The sequence below is a fragment of the Sus scrofa genome, chromosome 2 (genome assembly GCF_000003025.6).
Source record: "Sus scrofa isolate TJ Tabasco breed Duroc chromosome 2, Sscrofa11.1, whole genome shotgun sequence".
NCBI lineage: Eukaryota > Metazoa > Chordata > Mammalia > Artiodactyla > Suidae > Sus > Sus scrofa.
This window is the reverse complement of record NC_010444.4, coordinates 72,775,670-72,792,354: the sequence shown is the minus strand read 5'-3', so window position 1 is coordinate 72,792,354 and position 16,685 is coordinate 72,775,670. Positions and strand designations below refer to the sequence as shown.

The following is a 16,685-nucleotide window of genomic DNA, read 5'->3' as shown; positions in this document are numbered from 1 at the left end:
ACAAAGCCAAGGGCCAAACATGCAGCCAAGTAAACAGGGCCAAACTTCAACCAAGGTTGAGATAAAGAGCCCATATGACCCTGACATGACCTTGAGCCTTCTTCCTGGAGTGGCCCAGAGTTCAGAGAGGATCCCAACTGGGCCAAGAGTGGAAACAGTCAATACAGTCAGTGCCCTTTGCCAGCTGCCAGCTTCTAGGCTTAATCTCCAGGCCTGGAGCAGAACAACCTTTACAATGTCAAGTGTAGCTCCCAGAAGGAGGGGTGTAAGGTTCGAGTAAAGACGGGGTGCTCCTGCCTTTCTCTTTCTAAGTGGACAGTCAGGAGACCTTGGCCAAAGTTGACGGTGCTGAAGAATCCATTCATTCACTAGACAAGGATTCAGCAAGCACCTACTCTAGCCTTTCAGCACCCGGGACACAGCGTAAACTCTACCACTAGACACAAATCCCTCACTTCGGGGGAGGGCGAGATGGACGAGATAAGTAAGTAATGTATACAACGTCGGAAGATGGTGCTAAGGAGAGAAAACAGAAAAAGGCTAAGAAGACAAAGCTGTACAGGTGAACTGAGCAAAGAAACTACGAGTCAGACTGGCAGCCGGAGGGCCCCAAAGGGTGAGGGAGCCTTCTGTGGAGAACTGAAGGTAGGCCAGCTCCCTCATTCGAAGTCACAAGGACAGATGCTGCAAAATGCAGCGCTTAGAAAGGAGGATGGTATAGCGGGATAATGATCTGCTATTGTCACTGCAGTGGCTCGGGTTGCTGCTATGGCACAGGTTCAATTCTTGGCCCAGGAACTTCCACAAGCCAAAAAACAGTGGCCTTCCCTGCTGAGCCAGAAGTTTCTATTTCTGTAACTTAGGTCATTTCCCCACTAGACAGGAAGACCCGTACTGGCACAGGCCCCCAGTGGGTCCTGGGATGGGCTCCTGCTTGGACCACAGGCCGTGCACATTCTCTCATGACTTGGCCCCGTCCCTGTCCGCCTGGACGGGTGAAGGGGTTGGTAGCCTGGCAGTGGCTCTCCCAGCCCTGAAGCCCTTTTCCAGGAATAAGCCCTTCCCTGCTTTATCAACACATCCATTCAAGAAATATATCATGGACCCCTGTGACATGCCCGGCTTCACATGGGGGCAACCAGCAGGCAGGGCCCTGGTCCCACAGGGCTCACAAGACAGCCTCCAACTTCACTCCAAAGTCCCCATCAAATTCCCTGAGAAGCGTCCTCTACTCCCACACACTCACACCAGCGAGTTCTCGTCTCGCCCCATCAGACACCAGGCTGCAGGTAACCTGGTGCTTCATAGACGGCAGGCTGAGGGGTGAGGCCAGGAGGGAAGGCAGCAGCGAGGTGAGTGCCTTTTCTGCTTTTTGCCCCACACGTGGTGGTTCTTGGAATGGCATGTCTCATCAAACATGGGCCCAGGAAGCGATTTCCTGCTTACTCAGGGGTGGGCATTAAGTTGCCCCTCCCACCCACAACCACAGGCTCCCTCCTCTGGATGCTCCTCAGGGGCTGAGTCTAGGTAATGACACAAGACACAGTCATCAGCTCCACCAGGATTTCCCTATGATGAGGCCCACGGCTGAAGGGGAAGCAGAAGGGAGGGCAGAGGCCCTTTGCAGGGTCAGAGCAGGGCCCGCAAGCTCTCACCGCATACCCCAGGGTGCAGGCCGGCATCTCACAGGGAAGGGAGAGGGAAGGGCCGGGTGTGGGCCAGGCCTGGGGCACTCACCGCGCTTGGGCTTGGGGAAGCTGTCGTGCAGCCGGAAGACCACCTTCTCCACGAAGTGCTGGATATCGCACTGCTCGGGGCCGCGGACGAACACCATCCAGTCGTGCGTGAACCCCTCCGTGGTGGGCTTCTTGCGCAATTGGGCGCGGTGTCCCAGCTCTAACTTGACCTGGACAGTGCACTGGACAGAGAGAAAGGCAGGCACGGGGTCAGTGCAGAGCCCCAAGTAAGGGCTGCAGGCTCACGGACCAGGCCTATGGACTGGCTTTCCACGTCTCTTCTCCCCAGCAAGCTCACGGGGGTCCCCGAGTCTCCTCCCTACCCTGCCCCAGGGGCTGGGCTCCTGCAGCTCCCTCTGCCTTGGATGCTCTCCTCCACCGCCCATGGCCCACTCCTTCCCGTCACTGAGGTCGAGCCTTGACTGCCTCAGGGAAGCCTTCTGTCACCACCCCATCTGAAAGCACCCACCCCACCCCACCCCCATGGCGCTCTTTCTCAGCATTCTCCACTATCAGAGATCCTCTTGCTAATGGTTTGTCCCACGTGCTCTACAGTGGCTCATGGGAATGGCTCCCTGTCTGGAGCAGCAATCCTCAGCAAGCTCTCCTGGAATATGAAAGTGTGACTGTGGTGCAATTATGCCGCCCTTTGGTTCCAGGATCCAAGGACACTAACATCCATGGCTGCTCAAGTCTCTTACATAAAACGGCACCATAAAACGGCACAGTGCTTACACAGAACCACATACACCTTCCCGCATGCTTTAAAGCCCCTCTAGGTCCCTTTTTTTTTTTTTTTTTTGGTCTTTTTGCCTTTTCTAGGGCCGCACCCGCGCCACATGGAGGTTCCCAGGCTAGAGATCTAATTGGAGCTGTAGCCACCAGCCTACACCACAGCAAAGCAGGATCCAAGTCGCTTCTGCGCCCTACACCACAGCTCACGGCAACGCCGCATCCTTAACCCACTGAGTAAGGCCAGGGATCGAACCCGCAACCTCGTGGTTCCTAGTCAGATTCATTAACCACTGAGCCAGGACAGGAACTCCAACCTCTAGATTACTTCTAATACCTTGTACAACGTAAGCGCTAGGAAAATAGTTGCAGATACTCATAAGTGCTATGGAAATAGTTGCTGGGGCATGACAAATTCAAGTGCTGCTTTTTGGGACTTTCTGGAATTTTTTTTCCCAAATATTTTCAATTTCCCTGTGGACAGGGAACCCACAGATACGGAGGGTGGGCTGTACCTTGTTCTATGACTGAGGAAACTAAGGCTCCAGAGTGAGCTAAGTGGCACATGTGAGGTGGCTCGGCCGTAGGAAGATTCACCCCTTAGCCACTCTGCCATCCTGCCACGCCGGCCAACCCACCCCGGTCTTTGATTACAGTGTTTTCATTTTCTGTTGTCCCACAGAATGCTTCCTGGAGAAGAGTCCCCTGGGGTCACCTGAGTCACCTGCACAATGCTGGCTTTATTTTAAAAACAGAATGATGGTTCACAGTGAGAATGGGGGGCAGGTGTGAAGCCAACTGGGGACAGGTGCAGGTGGACCCGCAACCCCCATGGCCCAGTTTCCTTCCTCAGGCACGTGTCTGCCGCTCCCTTGAGATGTGAGGTCACTCACACAAGCCCCATCCCACCAAACAAGCAGCCAAGACACTTAAAAGTCCTCCCACCAGTGATGCTAGCCAAAACCACCCACAGGGACCTACTGTCCACATCCACCCTGGTCCATAAAATTCTCCCTAGACTTTGCACAGACATAGCCCGACACCTAGTATCCAAACCAAGAATGTTACATAGAAGGCAGAGGCCAAGTGGACACTTGTGCCTAAGTGCTGAGATAACGGCAATGGCCTGGATCCCACACTTCCTTAAGGGAACTCCTCCTCAGGGCACATCAACCCAGGACCAGGACCAGAAACCTCCTCCTGCACTTTCCTCCCTTTTTGTCACCAAATGACCGTGTGCATCCTGGGTGCATTCTGGGTGCATCCCAGGGACTGGCCCCATCCCTCCTGTCTCCCCCGCCCCCCTGCCTCTTCTCTGGGCTCTGAAAGCCCATAGAGACCCGGCCCTCCTGCCACTCCTCTGGCTGCTCAGTCACTGCCAGGAAGCAGGGCAACCAGAGCCCATTGCTGGCTCACCACTCCCTCAGCACACCTCCACAGCCCCACCTGTGCTTCCTCAAGTCTGGGATGCTCCAGGTTTACCACCTTTTCTTCACCCTAAGTCAGAGAGCATGTTGCAGGGCATGCAAGCTTCCCAGATGAAGTCCCCCGTGCACCTGCATCTGCGCTCACATGCAGAGAAGCTGCTGCTAAGTCGGGGGGGGGGGCATGCCTTAGAGGCGGAGAACTCAGAACACACAGGAAACACACAACCCCCACATCCCAGTTCCATCGGACACCAGCCATCCCCATACACACCAGGAATGTCCACACCTCCACCTTTACTCCCAGCCTGCAGCCTGGGTGCCCCACACACACTTACTTCCCTGCTGACTGAAATTCCACTGGCCCTGACTCAAGCGCCACTCTCTACCAGGCCCTTTCTGATCCATCACCACACTGGAAACCAACCAGATCCCACAGCAGTCTATGCACAACCAACTCGGCAGGGCCACTTCATCCCCAGCCTGCTCCTGACTACATACTGCTGACTCCCCGGGGCCACCTCCCACCCGTCCTTTTAACTCTATTCTAGAACCATGCTGCACGAGGCATCAACAACACTGGATTAAACCAGAGGGGCTTCCCAGATCAGTGCACCCCGAGAAGGAAGGACCTAAGTGACAGATAAGGACAGGGTGGTCCTGACATATATGGATGAGCTGGCAGGAGGCTGTGGGTAGTGAGTCAGCTGTGAAAACACAGCAGGAGCTCCCCAATGCTGGCACAGGGTGACATTCCCCTTGGGGTTCTTCAGGAAAAGAGCAGGAACCCCCAGGACCAGTCCACTGGAAGGAGGAGTGGGGATACGGAGAGAGTATTTGTATGCGACCCAACAGAAACAACAGCCAACTATACAAAGATGATGGAGTCGAGGAGAGAGCATCTGAGTGAAAGTACCCCAGCAACTGTACACTCAAGGCTGAAGGCGGAAAGGACAGACAGACAAACAAGCCCGCTGGGAGGCACAAGAGGGAGTGGCTGGAAAAGGAGCCTGAAATGAGATGGGAGGATTGGGAGGACCTAAGGGTGGAGGAGGGGAGACAGGAGAGCCGGGCGGCTGGGAGGCTGAGATGCCCATGGTGGCCAGCAGGGCAGAGCGGGGAGATGGACCCGTCTGAGGGAAGAAATCCCACCAAAAATTGGAGAAAAAGACTGGATGTCTGGATAAACAAGTCATGCTCCAACCAACCACCAGCATCTATCCGCAGAGCGCTGCTTATGGACAGCGTTCAAGATAAACAAACCCCAACGATATTTACATGATTCGAATAGGCCATAATCACCGCATTCACTTACGAGTGGCTAAGAAACAGCCTTTCTCTTGAACTGTTTCTGCACTGAGGGTTTGGGGAGGGTTGCAGGTGGGGAACCAGATACATACAATCACAACATGTCGCTGGCCAGCGACTTCTGGGACTTTACAGAGCTAACACCAAGGTGATGGGATGTCCCCTCAGAGTCTACTGTCCACCAATCCGGAGTGTAACAATCCTGCTCCAGCCTCGGCCGCCTTCCCGGTATTTCTGATCACGTGGGGCTCCTACCCAGGGCACGGAGCAAGCGGCAGAGCAGTGATTGTGAAAGAAGGGAAGACCACAGTTCCATCTGAGGGGGAAAATGGAAGCGCCAAAAAGACGCTCCGGAGGCCAAAGTAAACAGGAAAGTTCTGAAGCGCGATGGGTAATCTCTGCAGCCGGCAGCCCATGCCCAAAGCTCTGCCAGGGAGGTATCTCTGCCCCAGAGGCTGGTGCCAACTCGGCCTCAACACCCCCAGATCCCAGGTGCCGATGACCACATACGCCGGAGCACTCAGGAAAGTCTCCCCCCAGTACTGGGATCTTCTAAGAAGAAAAGATGGTGGAATAACACAAATCTGGAGACGCTATGTTAGAAATCCCTGATTCAGTAAGACATTCAAGCTACACTGAACTGGAAGCACGCAAAGCTGAGCCCTGGCCAACTACTCCGACTTGTCGAGTCACAGTAATTTATGACATGGCTCAGCCAATTTCAGCTCCGAGGGCACTGCCCCCTCCCTCCTTACTCCACCTGGACTCCTTCCCCGTCCAGCAGACCTGCCTTGGGGCCAGACCAAGTGCAGGGTTGGACTGAAGCAGATCAGTTAGCCATTTCCCCAGGAAGGGCGCCTGGCTAGAGAGGTTCACACCGGCTGGAGTAACAGGCTGCCTACAGAGAAGCATCTCACCTGCCCCACCGGCAGCCTGGAGGCACTCGCAGACCCTGCAGAGTGGAGAGCTGGAGGCAGCTCCAAGGGCCCAGCCTCAGTCACTGGCACGTCCCAGCATCTTGGGGTCCACTCGGCCACCCACTCCCCCAAAAAAAGCCCAGGACAAAGGAGCAATTCCAGGCCTGCCCCAGAAAGAGTTAACTATTTTACTTCTGGGAAATCATCCCTAAGACCTGCAAGGGAGGATGGAGAGGGAGTGGCTGGAGGGCTCCAGGGGCCATCTGGGGACAGTTAAGCTTGGGCTGAGGGCCTCAGCTGAGCACTGCCCTCTCTCCAGGCCAACTGGCAGTGGGCGGCTGGAACCCAAGGGCCAGAAGCCTAAGTCCTACGAGCCAGGCAATCGAAGGGCAGCGTCCCCAGCACTCCCTGACCGAGCACGGATCCCTCCAGGTGTGGACTGGGGCAGCCTGGTGCCAACAGCTCCTCCAGCCTCACAGCCCTCCTTTCCCAAATGCTTCCCGCATCCCTCCAACCCTGCCCTCAGTCTGGCCCCAGAAGGCAGGTCTTTAACAACGAAGAGTATCTGTAAGATTTCCCCAGACCTTCCAGTGGGAATTCTCTTCAACAAATGCCCTTTCCTTTGGGAATTGACACTTTACCAAGTGGCGTAATTAGGCCTGAAGTTGGTGACTAATTCCCTCAAACCTCCCTTCCTCAGGGAGGAAGAGGCTAGGAAGTCTTCTTCCTCAAAGCCCAGACTGGGGCTGCCAGGTCCCACTGGACCTCAGTGGGGTCGTTGGCAACCTGGTCCACATGCCCACAAAGAGGGAAATGAGCTGGTCCCTTGGAGCGACAGCCACACGAGCCCAAAGAAAATGCTCTTCCCAGAACTCTCTCCCTCCAGACCCAGCCAGGAGTTCTTGGGAGCAGCCCCTGAATCAGGGCATGAGAAGGACAGGAAAGAGGGCCTCCCTGCCAGCCACTCCTCTCTGGAGGCAGGGACCTGTCACAGTGGCCACAGGAGGCCCTGGTCCTCTAAGCCTCAGGGACGGGTGGCCTGCCCCTGCACCCTCTTCTAGCTCCATCCAGCCCCATCCCTTGACCCAGGGCACAAGGTTAATGACAAAAGAACAAGGGGCTCAATGAATGTACCTCTGGGAGGTCACTAAAGATAAGCATGCAGACCTTCCATGACGACGCGCAAATACTCGCACAACTGTCAGAGCTGTCGGGGTGCTGGGAAGCCTGACCCTCACCGGCCTGCCAGTGAGGCCTGGGACAAGATATCCATCACCTGGCCTGGCGACAAAGGGAATCATTTCTAGTTGCTTTTATTTAACAAACTGTTGGCGAAGCCAAGAGCAAAACTTGGCGTTAGAAACTGCCATGGACATGAAGGGGAGGAGGACTCTGGTCCCTGCTCTCGAGTACTTTACAACTTCAAACCCTGGCAGGTCACCTTCCCAGGTGACAGCTTCAGAGCTGGGTGGGGAGGCTCCGGTCACTGTCACCGTCACTCTCCCGTTAGTGCTCGGCACAGGACGCAGTTCCAGGTTCTCTGTGTGAGGTCTGGGAAAGACCGGGTGCTCCCCAAGCATCCCCCCAGGCCTCAACTCCTCAGGGGCCTTCCTGGGCCTGCATTTTCCACATCTGTAAAATGGGCCTTCACCACTAGAAACAAACCTCCCTTCCAGAACAACAGAGCATGGTCACCGGTTCCCAAGTCCAAACTTGGGAGAGCCTTCTGAAGGGTTAGCAACTGTGTGGCTCGATGTGTTGGGCACCCACCCCAGGTGCCAGGCCCGATGCTTCTGTGAAGGGAAGACTCCTGTGGCGAACACGACCTCCCAGAGGCCAACATTACTGCCAGCTCCCTAGGCAACCCCTGTCCCCAGAGGCTCCCTCCCCAGCCTCCTTTCCCATCTTTCCCCGCATCTGCTCAGTCGGTAACCATGCCCATTCCCTCCCCACCACCCTTGGAGGTAAATCACACACCTCTCCGCCATGACCCCTAAGGGAGCAAAGATCTGTTTTCCCAAAAATACATCATCCCTGCCCCCCTAAAAAAAAAGGAAAAAAAAAAAAATCCCACAGATGATATTCGTGCAAGTACAGACTAGAGGCTGGGGGAGTCAAATAGGTGGGGGTGTGGTCAGGGTGAAGGGAACCAGAAAGACTTTTTTCTGACCATGGAGGAACGACTTTGATGCTGAGAAGTTGGGAGTCCAGAGCAAAAGGCAGAATCCCCCTTCTCAGCTGAGCCTGAAAGTTCTAGAGAATAAAACAGGAAGGTCAAGAGAATCAGAGTCTCCCCAAGCAAGCGGGCCTCAGGGAGGGGGAAAGCCCTGTCGTTCCCCATCCCACTGAGGCAGTGACGGGTTTGGGGCACCTGGGGGGGAGAAAAGAAGGCCATGCATGATCCTGCTGGATTCAAAGCGCTTCACTCTTGCCAGAAGTCATCCTGGACTGCTTACAGCCTGCTCACCTACTTGGATAAAAGAAACCATTCTCTCCTGCCTCCCCAGAGGCTGCTGTCCCTGTGAGGAAGGGCCAGAGCCCTGGGCCTCTCCCAAATTTGCATGAGAACACAGGCGGGGATGGGAAATTAGACTACATGGTGGCACATACTTGGCTTTGGGACCACTTTCACTTGCAAATACATGTGCAAGGAGCCAGACCAGCACTGTCCAGGAGCACCTTCTGCCATGATGGAGGTGTTTCTGCACTGCCAGAGGAGGTGACCAGCACCTCAACAGGGGCGGTTCCTGGGTACTAAAATGTGGCTGGTGCGACTGAAGAACTGATTTTTTTGTGTTTTGGTTCGCCCAAGTTTAAATAAGCACAAGCGCTAGCGCCTGCCACACCAGGCAGTGGCAAGACGGCTCTCTTGGGCCCAGGGTGCTCACCAGTTTGCCCCAGTAAGGCTGCTGTCTCCCAGACTATCACAAAGCGGGAAGGCCGCCCCTCCCCACCTCTCCACTTGCACAGATGACAACCGCCCAGCCAGCCAGGGCCCAATACACAAGGGGAAAGGACATACCTGGGCCTGACATCTCTCCCAGGGACCAGCAGTGGGGTGAGTGGCGGGAGCTACATTCAATACCTGTGTGGTGCCCAACAAGACTTTCCCAGGGGCAGGCTTCACTAAAAGTGGACAGCGAGGGTATATTTTGTCTTGTTTCTTAATACAGACTGGAGGTGACAAGCTCTGTCCCTTCAGGGGAAATGAAGTCACACACCACACTGGAGAAATCCACCACTCCACTGCCATAAACCATTTCTTCTTCCCAAGAAAGAGGTAGAGCACCAAGGCTAAAGGGAAATCATGGTGAGGGGGTGCCATGAGCACAGGCCTCAATGGTCCTGCACCATCTCAGGCGGCCAGGATGGGCAGGGGAGAGGTCTCCCACCCCACCCTCAACCCCTGCACCCCGACTGCCACACAGCGCCTCACCAGACAGGGCCGCCAGAGTGGCGCCAGCAGCGAGGGACGCCCCAACCTGCCCTCACTAACGCTCACGGCGGAGATTTCAGCTGCCACCCCCACAGCCCCACACCGACTTTCCTGGCCTGGCGCCCCCGCTTCAGGGGCAGCAGGGAAGGATGAAGAGGTAAATGAGCCAATGGTCCTGGGCTTGAGGAGGCGAAGGGGCTTGGGTACCAGAGAGGAGAATGACCTGGGTTTTACCAGGATTGGCTCTGGCTTTCCAGATCAAAGGGAGAGGGGCTGTGGGGAGAGTTTATGGAGGCTGGGGAACACCCAAGGTTTGCAGCAAGGTTCTTGGTGGAGGCTCCAAGATGCTGGCGAAGGCAGGGGAAATGGGGTGTGCTGAGGGAAAGGGCAGTGGTCAATGCCACAGCATCAAACTGGTGGATGGTGGGAGGAAGGGGGTGATCCTGAACCTAAGAAGAGAAACAGGGGTTCTGAAGAGACTGGGCCTGTGAAGAGAGGACAACTGAGGTCAGAGGAGACAGATCAAGGAGCTCAACACTGGTGGGGAAAAAAGTAGGGAAGCAAAAAAATCAGAGTCACAGAGGCAAAGAAGGCTCAAGCTGAGAGAAGTAAGGCATTTGGTGTCAAGGGTGTTAGAGCTCCAGGTCAGAGCAGAAATGGCCCATGGGCCCGATCACAGAGAAGATCTGAAGGTGAAGACACAGCCCCTTGGGTCCAAGGGAGAGTGACCAGGGCCTGAAACCCTGAAGCAGCAGAGTGAGTCAAAGATCTGAAGAAGCAAGCCTAGGTCCAAAAAGGGGGATGTTCAATGCAGGCCTGGCTCCTGATGGGAAAAGGGTCTGAGGAGAAAGTGATGCTCAGGCTGAGACAGGGGCAGGATCAGAGGGGAGAGAGGGCTCAGGCCTGAAAAAGGACTAGAGGACAGGTTAGGGTGGGCCTGGGTTCAAGAAAGGAAGAGGCTGCAGATCAAGGTCCCAGGAGTTCTGGGGAGACTCAAACCCCAGCAAAGGCTGAATGATTAGAAGAGGCAGCAGGCTGGGGGGCTCAGGAAGTTTGAGGGGACCGGGGGCCAAGGGTCCAGAGGAGGAAGGAGACACCAACCAGCCCTAGGTTCAGAGAGGAACGGGGGACTGACCGGATCTGAGGAATGAAGGGTCCCCTGCGGGGAGGGAGGCTGCGGGAATTCAAGAATGGGCGGGGGTGCCAAGAGAGGTCCCAGGGGACTCCGGGTCGGAATGGAATCACAAGGGGCGTCCCAGGGGGATGTGGGCCAGGCCGGGGTCCCGAAGAGCGTCCCAAAGGGTTCTGGGCTAAAGCGGGGTCACAAGGGACGTCCCACGGGGATCTGGGACGGACCGGGGCTCCGAGGGCAGTCCCAGGGGGCTCTGGGCAGCGGGAGACCGGGGCTTCCAGGGTAGTCCGAGGCGCTTTGACCCGCTGAGGGTCGCAGGTGGGGGAAGGGCGCCCCCGCCCCACATAAAGGCCGGGGGAGCAGTGGGCGCGCACAAAGCAGGGCGGGCGGGCGCCGAGCGGGGGCGGGGAGGACAGGACCGAGGAGGGCCGGGCCAGGCGGGCGGGGAAGGGAGGGAGGGAGGGAGGGAGGGGGCCGGGCGGGCGGCGCGGGCTGCGCGGCCGTTCCTCACCTGATTGTCCATGGCTGGCGCCCCGCCCCGCCCCCGGGCCCCGCGTCGCTCGCCGCCGCCGCCGCTCAGCGCCTCCCCGCCGCCCTCATTGTGTGTCAGGCGCCGCCGCCGCCGCTCCCGGCCGCCCGCCCGCCCGCCAGCCCCGCGGAACCGGAAACCACCGCCAGCCCGGGTCGCGCACCGACCGCGGGCCCCCGCCGCCGACTCGGGCCCGCCGCCCCGACAGACAGGCTCCTGGGCCAATTGGCAGGGCGGACGGCCTCTTGAGGGGTGGGACTTCCGGCCTGGCGGGGGCCTGCCGGGCCGCGGTCGGAGGGACGAAGCCCGCAGCCAATGGGAGACCCGGACCGGAGGGGCGGGAGGAGGCAGGGAGGGAGGCGCGAGGCGAGCCCCGCAGAGGGGAGCGCGAGGTGTGCGCCGCACGTGGAGGGGGGCGGGGGCGGGACGGGCGCGCCGCGCCTGCGCACTGTGGCCCGCAGGGGGCGCTGCTTAGAGCCCGGAGCATTCCTGGGCCGAGCCTCCCCAGGCGGCGGTAGCCTTGGTGGAGGGTTCGGGGTCTGGGGAGGGATCTCCAGGGACAATTTTGTTTCCTGGCCACGTGTTGCTACTGTGTGATGGAATGACCCTGGTCTCTGGAACTGCAGATTAATTTTCCAATCTTGGATCTACATCATGGCCCACCTGGTCATCTCCCTTCTTCCCTTGAGTCTCAATTTGCATCCATAAAATGGGGACCATCAAGATACAGTGTGATGCTAGTTCACGCTAATTTGAATGATACAGATCAGAATCTGCTACGTAAACAAGAGGCTCTCATTTTATCCACGAGATTTATCATCCCGGTCCGTCCAAAACCCCATCTTTAATTTCCCCACTATGACATGCTTTCACCACGACTTGTAAACTGTGTTTAGATCGGTCTTAAACATATTGCCCCATCTTTTTTGGATCTTGTAAGCCACTTGTCTCTTGGGCATTCTGCCTGGGATTTGGGGTCCCTTATGCAGTTATTTAAAATCCCTTCTTATAATTAAAAATCAGGGGTTTGGGGAGTTGCCACTGCGGCTCAGTGAGTTAAGAATCAACATAGTGTCTGTGAGGATGTGTGGGGTTGGGTCCCTGGCATCGCTCAGTGGGTTAAGGATTGCGCATTGCTGCAAGCTTCAACATAGGTCACAGATGACATTCAGATCTGGCATTGCTGTGACTGGCGTAGGCTGGCAGCTGTGTAGCTCCAGATGGAACCCTAGCCAGGGAACTTCTATATGCTGCAGGTTTGTCCTTTAAGAAAGAAAATCGGGGGGGGGGTGTTGTTTGGCTTCTTTTCCCCCACTCCACTCCTCATTTAAGTATCAGGCAAGGCTTCATTATGTGTTCTGGCTGGTGCTTTGCACTGAGGAACAGCACCAGAAAATTGGTAACTTTGAGAAGATGAAAGTAAGTCCACACAAATACTCTGAAGAGGGCCAGAGTCATTGCAGAGAGTAACACCATGCTTTTTAGTCCAGAGGAGGGTGAGCTGGGGCATGGGGTGTGGAGGTGGTGGGGGGGGCGAAGTTTGAGATCATGCTGAGAAAATAAACAGCCACTTTAATGCAAGCACAACTTTAATTTTTTAAAAAATCGTATAACTCAATGTAAGTAGATCACTGGTTCTAAGTGGTCTTTGAACCAGGAGGTTCAGCATCACTGGGAACTTTGCTAGAAATGCAAATTCTGGTCTCTTGATTTATGGAATCAGAAACTAGATGTGTGGCCAACTGGGGGTGGGGGTGTGTGTGCAGAATTTGTCTCTAACAGAAGCTTTCAGCCAAGAACGTTTACTACGATTGTTGCAAAGAAGAGATTCAGGAACTCAGTCTCCCTGCTACCACCATTAACTCATCTAAGAAATGATCTCTAGATTAGATTGTGAACTGTTGGACATTTTCAAAACAACATTCCTGGACCTCCTACTAGATCAGGTGTAACTTTTTAAGCATCAAAAATAATGGGGAGTTCCCGTCATGGCACAGAAGAAACAAATCTGACTAGGAACCATGAGGTTGCAGGTTCAATCCCTGGCCTCCTTAGTGGGTTAAGGATCTGGCATTACTGTGAGCTGTGGTGTAGGTCACAGACACGGCTCAGATCCTGTGTTGCTGTGGCTGTAGCGTAGGCTGGCAGCTGTAGCTCTGATTCAGTCCCTAGCATGGGAACCTCCATGTGCCGTGGGTTCGGCCCTAAAAAGCATAATAATAATAATAATAATAATAATAATGGAAGAGTTCCTTTGTGGTGCAGCGGGTTAAGGATCCAGCATCATCCCTGTAGCAGCTTGGGTCACTGTTGTGGCTCGGGTTTGATCCCTGGCCCAAGGAACTTCCACATGCCACACACATGGCCAAAGGAAAAAAAAAAAAAGAATAACGGAGAAACAACCCAGGTAGCCATCAGTGAAAGAATGGACAACCAAATGTGGTCTATCCATAAAATGGAATGTTATACAGCCTTCCAAAAGGAAGGAAATTCTGACATGGGCTTCAACAGGAATGAACCTTGAGGACATGATGCTCATTGTAAAAAGCCAGACACAAAAGGATAAATACCGTATGATTTCACACACATGAGGTCCCTAAGGAGTCAAATTGATAGAGACAGGAAGTAGTTGGTGAGGCCAGGGACTGGGGGGATGAGGAGTGAGTATTTAAAGGGAACAGTGTTTCAGTTTGGGAAGATGGGAAAGTCCTGGAGATGGACGGTTGCCCTACAATATGAATGTACTTAACACCACAAAAGTATGCACTTAAAAATGGTTAAAATGGCAAATGTTATGTTATATATGTTTTTACCACAATTTTCAAAAACTGGGCCATTTGACACTGTGAACATAGAAATATCCATGAGTCCATAATGATATTAATACAACAAAGCATATTTGCCACCTTTGAAGGTGACAATTGTATAAACTCCTCACTTACCAAGGCTTTACAGCATGAAACCAGCCCCAGTTGATGAAGAAAGAAAGCCCTTTTTACAGAAAAATGCCAGCCAATAATGTTGAAAGGATGACAGGAAAAATGACTACCTTGAAACCCCTAATGAAGTAATCATTGCAGACAGGAGTCATTTATGGGACTTCCCTGGTGGCTCAGAGGGTTAAAAATCCGATGTTGTCACTACTGCAGCTCGAGTCACTGCTGTGGCTTGGGTTCAGTCTCTGGTCTGAGAACTTCAGCTGCCATTGGCAGGCAAAAAAAAAAAAAAAAAAAAAAGTCATTAATGGACACTAAAACCATTAACTGAAATGTTGATGGGAGCCTGAAGAGTACCATGTCCACCAACGATCTCCTCACAGATTGCCTGCTAGAAGCAAAGAGGGAAAAAATAACTTTCCCATGGAAGCGTCATACTGTTGCCACCTTAGTTCAGTGAATACTTTTAGCAGGTGAGTAGGGAGACAAGCAGATGCCAAGCTCCTGCTAGGGCACAATGGGAAATACACAGCACTCGAAAATATGTGTTCTTGCTCCCCAAGTTTAACTTGAATCGAATCATAGTTAGTTTACAAGAGAAACACAAGGAATAGAGGAACATGGGAGATGACAGCATGAGAAGCCATCAGTCAAATCCAGAAGGTGGAGTTCTCAACAGTCTGAATTTTTCAGATCAACAGGATGGGAGGAAAGAGACGAGGACTACCCAGAGTTGACAGAGATGGTGTCGGGGGTTCCCCAGTGGCCTTGTGGTTAAGAATTTGGTGTTGTCACTGCTGTGGGCTTGGGTTTGATACCTGGCCCAGGGAACTTCCACATGCCACAGACTGGCCAAAAAAAAAAACACACATTAAAAAAAATGTTTTTAAGAAAGAAAGAGATGATGTCACAACCAAATGCAATATAGGGTCCTTCATTGGATCTTGGCTTTGAACAAAGCAGCTACATCAACTGGGGAAATTCGAACTTGACTTAGATTAAATTAGATTTTGAATTTTTAACATGGATGGAGCTAGAGATATCATATGAAGTGAAGTAAGTCAGACAGGGAAAGACACATATTATATGATGTCCCTTATATGTGGAATCTAAAAAAATGATTTAAAAAATGAACTTATTTACAAAACAGAAACAGGCTCGCAAACTTAGAAATCCAAAGGGGAAAGGTTGGGGAGAGGAATAACTAAGGAGTTTGGGGTTAACACATACACATGACAATATATAAAATAGATAATCAACAAGGACCCACTGTATAACACAGGGAACTCTGCTGAGTCTTCTGCCAGAACCTATATGGGGAAAGACTCTGAAAAAGAATGGATATTCGTATATGAATAATTGAATCACTTTGCTGAATACCTGAAACTAACACAACATTGTAATCAACCATACTCCAATATAAAATAAAAATTAAATTGAAAAAAAGAGAGGTATGTTAAAGTCTAAAAACTAAAACAATAAAATTTTATTTGGTTAGCTGTGATCATCGAATTACAATTGTGTGGACAATGTCCTTATTTTATTATTCTTTTGGCCATACCCACAACATGTGGAAGTTCCGGGGCCAGGATCAAACTCACACCACAGCAGCAACCTGAGCTGCATCAGGCACAACACTGGATCCTTAACTCGTTGTACTGCAAGGGAACTCCAAAATGTCCTTATTTTTCTAGACATGCATAGGGGTGAAGTACCACCAGGCAAATTGCCTTTAAAATACATTAATTTAAGAAATAGATGACACAAATATGGCAGATGTTAAGAATTGTTTAGTCTAAATGATGGGTGTATGGGATTTCATCAAACTGGTCTCTATACTTTTCTGGATGTGGGAAATTTCTCTAATAAAAGTAAAAAATTTTTAAATGCATCTTTTGCCTAAAACAGAACAACGGTTTGCCTTCCTCTGAGAGGTAAACAGAGGGCTGCTCCATTTTCTCATTAGTGTGGATGTGTCATAGCCAACACCTGCTGTGAACAGGTTCCAGAGGACAAATTTTAAACTGACTTCATCCTCATGATACCAAGAGGTAAACCCATTTTACAGGTGAGGAAACAGGCTCAGGGGAGGTGAAATGCTGAAAGTCCCATGCTAAACCATGCTAAATATATGGCAGAGCCAGGGACCTGCCAAGAGTCCACAGCTACAAATTTGCCACCCTGTGTCTTCACTTAGTGCCTGCCAGCAGCCTCCTCCACAAGACCATCTGTATATGTTTCCTGAATAAGGAAATCTGGGAAGACTTCCTGATGGTGGGGGGCATGGGGCAGGATTGAAGCTGAGACTTGAATTGCATTGAAGGTGAATTCCGATTTCTTTCAGAGGGAGGGAGAATGTTTCGACACTAAGTTAGAAGGTGAGATTGTGTACAGCATCGCTCTGGTTGTTGCTGCCCAACAAACCACCCTAAACTGAATGACTCGGAAAATACTCTTCGTGTATTGTTGGGACCCAGTGACCTTCAGAGATTCTAGTTTCATTAGGCTGGAGTAAGACAGGGCCACCTCTGCTGC

General features: G+C 52.9%; 1 protein-coding gene across 2 annotated transcripts in view; it reads right to left on the bottom strand.

The window, feature by feature from the left end:
* Nucleotides 1–11,405, bottom strand: part of MLLT1 (MLLT1, super elongation complex subunit) — a 66,745-nt gene extending 55,340 nt beyond the window's left edge. For both annotated transcript variants that reach the window (XM_021083992.1, XM_021083993.1), the window contains exons 1-2: nt 11,197–11,405; nt 1,738–1,918 (exon numbers count right to left, since the gene is read on the bottom strand). In XM_021083992.1, the coding sequence (XP_020939651.1) occupies nt 1,738–1,918; nt 11,197–11,208 (193 nt within the window). In that variant the 5' untranslated portion in view covers nt 11,209–11,405. The remainder of the gene's footprint in view (nt 1–1,737; nt 1,919–11,196) is intronic.